Genomic DNA, 6,927 nt, shown 5'->3' with positions numbered 1-6,927 from the left:
GCAACAAACAAGTTGCAAATAAACATTGTTTATTATCGAATTCATATGAAACTTCAGCTTCACAACTTCAAGCACTGTGTGAAGGTTTAGAAAATCTCTGCCAGAGGGCATACATTTTTTTTAAAACTCATGATGAAAACTTTAAGACATTACCATTTTTTACCTCATCTTTGTCAACATTTATAGTAAATGGTGTTGCAGAACCTTACTTGATAATTTAAAAAATACAAAACTTAATTTTTTGTTTGTCTTCTGAACAAGAAGACAAAGAAGAAAAATCAATTCTCCTCATAGCTCAAAACAGATATTCTGGTAGTGTTTTATTTTGGTGGTGTTTTATGGTAATGAACCAAGGCTATTTTAAGTTGTCCTTGGTAAACAGTTAAACAGTTTTTGTTCACAGGTTGTTCATATAAAATTTTTTGTTTCCTAACTTATTTTACTTACATAAAAATATGGTTAAATTATTATAAGCAACGTTTGTTTGTCCACATTTGTTTGTTTCTATACTTTAGTATACAAAATTGGCGCTTGTATCTAAAACAGGATATTAACAATAAGTGAACTTGTTTGTTGCAAAGTTTGAACTCGAAGTTGTAAAGATATTTTGGTTCAAATCTTTAGTAATTGGGGTAAAATCCCTAACATTTTCACACAAAAATTATCTATAAGTATGTCAACCTGGATCTCAAAAGAAGTGTATTTTTATAGAGATTTTAAAAATAATATTCGTTTCTAATAAAAATAAGCACTTTTTGTATTATTGCTGAGAAACATTTTGTTAAAATTTAAGAGTCTTAAGCATTTTTTTACATAATTTTTTTTTCATTAAACTTTAAAGAAAAATATTTTTGTTTTCTTAAATCTCTATGAAAATAGGGTTATTTAGAGACCCAGGTTGACATACTTTTGAATAATTTTTTTTTTGACAATAATAGGGATTTTACCCCAAATACTTAAGATTTGAACCCAAATACCTTAACAACTGGAAGTGATGGTGAAAAATGAGTTACATATTTGAAATCAAAATGAGAAATGCTTTACAAAAAACAAGTTGCTTGCTCGGCAGCAGAAAAAATTTGTTGTTGTTGTTGTTGTTGAGCTGTGTAATTGTAGCAATTATAAGCACATAATTTATGTCACTGAACCAAAAATATGTTTGAAGTAATCACACAGGGAGGAAAAGGGGTAAGCACTGTTAAAGGTATATTTATATTGTTTTATATAAAAATATATTTATACAAATTGTCATGGTATTTTGTAATTTTTTGACGCTACCAAAGCTTAGCATATTCATTTTACGAAGTCATGCTACTGTAAAAATTTAATCGTTGTTGCAACGTCCGTTTATTTTACGAACTTTGGTTAGTGTGTCGTTACTTTAATTATTTCTATTATTTCAAACTTGTTTTTATCAAAATTATTATGCAAAGTAAGTAAATTGAAAATTTATTTTACATTTAGATAATTATTTTGGACCTATTGTAAATTACTTAATTTTTGTAAGTTATAATATATATTATGAATTCATTCGATTATTATTTATAATAAATAATAATACTATTACAGTAAAATTTTCATTCATTGCTTTAACAGAACATTTATTTAGAATAGAAAATTATGTCCGGCGCAAATCTCGCCGATTCAGTGACAGAAAAACAGGAGGCAGAAATCGAGAAGATAAAAAACACACCAGAAATAAATAACAACCCGAGTCTTCAACTTGTAAATACAGAAGGTGAAATAGCTGTAGTTGATGTTGATAAAACTCCTCGTCAAGAAAAATGTTCCGAGTGTAGTCAAGATTGTAAAACAGTAAAAGCATGTTTAACTCAATTCTCTAATACAAAAGAGTTAAGACATGAAGATATATTAGAAAATTTTTGGGTAGAAAATAATTATAAAAAAGTTGTCAAACGTATTGAGGATGGAGTGCATACAATTGATGATCTCTCAAAAATGGTTGAGGAAAGGAGCGCGATTGAAAGCTTTTACGGAAACAAGTTAAAAGGTTAATAAACCAATTTATATAACTATGGTCAACATTGTTTGTATTGTTAATTTATACTATATGTAACGTTAGGCTGAACCCAGTAGGCACGGTACGCTTTTAAAACGTTTTTATTAGGTTTAAATCTAATAAAAACGTTCAAAGAACGTTTAAAAAGCGTATTGTGCCCACTGGGAATAAACTTCGTGTTGCACATAACGTATATAGTTAATTTAATGACGTTCTTGGAATAACAAAGGTACAAAATGCGATTTTTCGCACATTTAATCATATAAGAATTGTGAAAGTTTTTATTACTTAAACAATTTTTAATAGGCTGGTCTCTAAAGTAGTTTGACACGTTAAACAGGTGCTGTGAGTCTAATATGATAAATCAAGCAGTGAAAATTTGTATTACTTAAACCAATTTTAATAGGCTGGTCTCTAAAGTGGTTTGACACGTTTAACAGATATTGTGAGTCAAATATGATAAATCAAGCAGTGAAAAAAAGTTTTGATGAAGTTGATTCGTTAGCCACTTTGCAGTTATCCATTTCTTCCAAATTGGAAGCACTATCAAACAACATTGTTGAATGGAGAAATGTTACATATTGCAAACAGTTTACAAAGCTGAAAGAAGTTAAAAGAAGTGAAGAAGCTTTTGCTAAAGCTCAAAAACCCTGGGTTATAAAATCAAATGAAGGTATTTCTTTGTTTGAACTTTTATATTAAGTGATGAAAAACTTGCGCCATGATATTTGCAAAGATGGTATTTATTTTAGTTTATTTTGCCGTTAAAAAATATGTTTACAAATCGTCGCATGAGAATTATAGGGTTCTATCTGCATTTTTTTATGTTGTGAGAACTTAACTTTCGATATTTAATTTTAAAATGTTTAAATGCTATTATTCTTTATAGTTATAAATTACAAGTCGTTTATGTTATTATGGTTTCATTATTAAAAATATATTATTATTCATAATAATTTTAAAGTTGTTTGTTTTTATTATTAATTATTAATTAAAACTTTAATTGTTAGATTCTTTTAACATAAAAAAATGCGGATAGAACCCTATAATTCTCATGCGACAAAATGTACAAAAATATAAAGAATATATATTATAAATGGCTTGAGCAAGAAAAAGGCATAAATTAGCCTTACCACGAAGCCCCATCAGAAACGCTTGTAAATATCCGTGTCAGATTAAAAAACAACACATTTTAAAAACAACACATTTGTTGTTTTTAAAATGTGTTGTTTTTTTTGTTACTATTTTTGTTTTTTTAAAAAAATTTGTTAAAAAAACAAAAATAGTAATAAAATACAAATATGGAAAAAAAAATTTTTAAAAACTAAAAAAAAAAGAAGGAAGAAAAAAAGAAAGAAAAAAGAAATAATTATGATTAAAATAATTAAAATGACAAAATTTCCCGTTTTGGGTTTTATACAGATCGTAATTCAAATTTAAAATAAAAAAAGTTTTGCTGCAAAATAAAATATATTGAGGTGTTATAAAAAAAAGATAATTCACAAAAAGAGTCTGCGTGTTTAAATTTAAATGAATGTAAAACAATAATTTTGCTGATAACTTTAAAAATAAATAATTTCAATGAAAGTCTGATTAAGACCCTGAAATTCCTAATAGGGAAACCTGTTGTACCTTTGACCACTTTTTGCTTTAAGGTGTTTTTTGCGTAGTCTATTGAGTAAATTTAAACCATTCAAACTATATAATATTCTCTCATACTTTGCTTAAAAATTATGCTTAGGACTTTTTTCATTCAACCAAGAAATATCTTTTTCCCGCGTTTTAAAAAAAGAAGTCAATTGGTCAAAGGAACAACACCTACGTTGAACCTTTGACCGATGCGCGTTGTTCCTTTGACCAAAATGTTATTAAAAAATCATGCAATGTTTGAACCTCTTTAATATTTTAGCTTGTTATATATTATATAGCAACTTCTGGCCTACCTTATACTAATAAAAAAACAAATCTAACTATTTTATAATCAATCTTAATTCGTCTAAAAAAAAATTAGAAACATCATCTTTTCACAGTTTATCACATTTTTAAAATCAGAATAAGATTAACAAAAATATTTACTTTTTAAGAGCCAAATCTTATAGTTACTTGTGGATCGATACCATCTATCTTAACTATTAATTCAAATGGCACATCACGTGTACTAGTAAGCCGACAGAGTAGAGTGACTAAAGGTACAACGTGGTCAAAGGTACAGCAGGTTCCCCTATTAATTTGTTTTGTTTCTTTTTGTTAAATGATCTAGATTTTAAAATTTATGTTGCTAATTTAGTTTAATAACATCTAAAAGTGACAGAGAAAATATACTATATTAAAATCCGTAAGTACTAAATAACGTCTTAATTTTGATTTGAATTGCGGAAATGTTTTTTTTTAATATTACCAATGTGATGAAAATTTTTCTCACAAAATAGGTCCCCGGTGTGGTGGAATATTTATGACTTACTCAGGTAAAATAAAGATAAAATATCATTGAAGACATTCCATGCTTTATTTTATAAATGAACTGTATAACTAGGTATTTGTTGATTTTGAACCCATTTAATGCAGTTTGCGTAGAAATGGCTCGCAAGACACAGTTTTTGTTGCTCCAGATATGATTCTGCGAGCATGTTTCGGTTTATAATAGATTTCATTTATCTTAATGTAACTGGTGCTTGCTCATACAATATTTCCGTAAGTTGAATAACTATGTGCAAATGAAAAAAGTCCTAAATTTTTTAAAGTCCTAATGTTAAAAAATGGTTTTGCTTTATATACAATGCAATATTTTTCGTAAGCTTCCTTTCGAGAGTGGTTATATGGATGATAAATTTTTGTCTAAAATAACACCTAAAACGTTTACAGATGTTTGTCTAGTATATCATTTATTTTCAGAAATTAAGGCTTTTTGGCGCTTGTATTTTCTTAAAGCTACCTATATTTTTTATTTATCTGCTCGTTTTTGCTTTTTTGTAATTATAAAAAACAAAGTACATACAATATTGGTGTGAAGTTTGTAGTTCTCCTTCTTATAAAAAACCTAAACTTCATTGTTAAAAACTTGTTGTTAGAGTGATATTAAGAGTATTGTCAATCGTCATCACCTTTTCCCATGTTTCTTTTAAAGAAATCCTTTAATAAAATTTGGCTCAGAGTTGTTTTAATTATTTATAATTTTTTTCAGATAAATAAACTTTTTACTAAAAATTATTTGTCACCTAATACAAATATTCATTAAGTTTGCGTAATATATGTTTCTTTGGCTTTACTTCTCAATTAAAAAAAAAAATTATATATTTAAATGGTTGCTAAAAACGAGTACCACGGTCCTTTAAATAGTCTAGTAGTTTATATCGAAAGTAAGAAGTAATTTCGATCTATTACAAGCTGATAACACATCAAATAACAGCTCTAGGGTTGTTATTTAATTTTTTTTTTATCATCAACAACTTAGAAGTTAACTTTTGACAGTAAAACGCGTTTATATTTAGCGTTGGTGTATAATTATTATTTGTCCTCGAATCTTATTTTTTTGTTTCAAAAGTTTCTATACTACCTATTTTATACATTATTAGTATTAAAGTGGATGATTGCTTATCATAATGCTGGCGACTCTTTGGATGCTGTCTTGAAAATAAATAACATAAAAGCTGTTTCAGACGTTCCAGACGACCAAAAGAGATTAAAAGATAAGTTACGTAAACTTGAAGAGGAAGTACTAATAACTCGTGGAAAGTACGAAGAAGCAATAAGAGATATTAGCAACTATAATCCAAAATATCAAGATGACATGAGATACGAGTTTAACAATTGTCAAACATTCGAAGAAGCGCGAAAAAACTTTGTCAAAGAAAGTCTTTTAAATTACCACGCATGTTTAAACCGAACAAGCGCATTTGAAATGTGAGATCAAGTTGTTTTTTAAGATCTCATTCAGTTTATTTATTTTATTTATCAATTACTTCAAAAATACTTTGGATATTTTGTTAAACAATTTTGGTTGCCTCGGTGATAAATATGAAAATTATTAAAGTCTTCACGAAATCAGTTAAAAAATCAACTTCACTTTTATATTAACATTTTGTTTTAGCATATACGACCAACTGAAGCGAGATTACGAAACAATAAATGTTGACCAAGACAATAAATTATACCAAGCAAAGTTTGGAGACGAGCATCCTTTTGAAACTGATAAATTTATAGTATGTTTTTTCAACATATACAAATAAATTATTTTCTAAATAATCAAATATCTCATCTTATTTATTTTAGGACTATCAATCCGCCCTTCGCCAAGATCCTATTAAATACGATGTTAATCAAAACTCCAAAAAAAGTGGCGTTTGTATGATATTATAAAAAAAAATTATTTATTTTTATATAAAATATTTTGATAATTTTGAATTTGTATACATTTGTAAATATTTTTTGTTGTTGTATTTTTTATTATAAAAACAAATATAAATGAACATTTTTTAAAAGAAAGTGAAGCAATCGAAGTAAATAGAACCATTGCACTTCTGCAAAAAAATACACAAAAGCTCAACAAAAAACCTCTAACCATTTCTTTGTATATAGAAAATATATACAAAGAAATGGTTAGAGTATAGAATAGAAAATGCAAAAAAATGGTTCCTATCCATAGAAGAGGCCCAAGTTCGAAGACCAAAAACTTTCAGGCAGGTAAGGACCAGAAAAGTTCATGGAGGAAAGGACCATTAAAGTTCAGGGAGAAAAGGACCTAAAAAGTTCAGGGAGAAAAAGACCAGAGCACTAATGAAAATAAAATGAAGTTAAAATTAAAAGAAATTAAATTTTTTTCTTTACTAACCATAGTCGACTGGCTCTTCTTAAATTGTAATCAATATGTATTAATAAATTTATTTTGTAATTTGTTTGATCCATAAACA

The 6,927-nt window shown here is 27.2% G+C and overlaps 1 protein-coding gene across 1 annotated transcript; it reads left to right on the top strand.

Annotated features, from left to right (window-relative positions):
- Positions 1-1,330: 1,330 nt before the first annotated feature.
- LOC100207001 (protein kinase C and casein kinase substrate in neurons protein 1) lies at positions 1,331-6,518 on the top strand. The gene is made up of 6 exons (XM_065792230.1): positions 1,331-1,432; positions 1,610-2,011; positions 2,427-2,693; positions 5,593-5,920; positions 6,108-6,219; positions 6,290-6,518. The coding sequence occupies exons 2-6, from the start codon at positions 1,621-1,623 to the stop codon at positions 6,374-6,376; spliced, it is 1,185 nt and encodes a 394-aa protein (XP_065648302.1). The 5' UTR covers positions 1,331-1,432; positions 1,610-1,620; the 3' UTR covers positions 6,377-6,518.
- The last annotated feature ends 409 nt before the right edge of the window (positions 6,519-6,927 follow it).

Source organism: Hydra vulgaris, chromosome 03, assembly GCF_038396675.1.
Source record: "Hydra vulgaris chromosome 03, alternate assembly HydraT2T_AEP".
In the NCBI taxonomy this organism is placed as follows: domain Eukaryota; kingdom Metazoa; phylum Cnidaria; class Hydrozoa; order Anthoathecata; family Hydridae; genus Hydra; species Hydra vulgaris.
The sequence above is the reverse complement of the archived record's forward strand: the minus strand, read 5'-3'. Positions and strand labels throughout refer to the sequence as shown.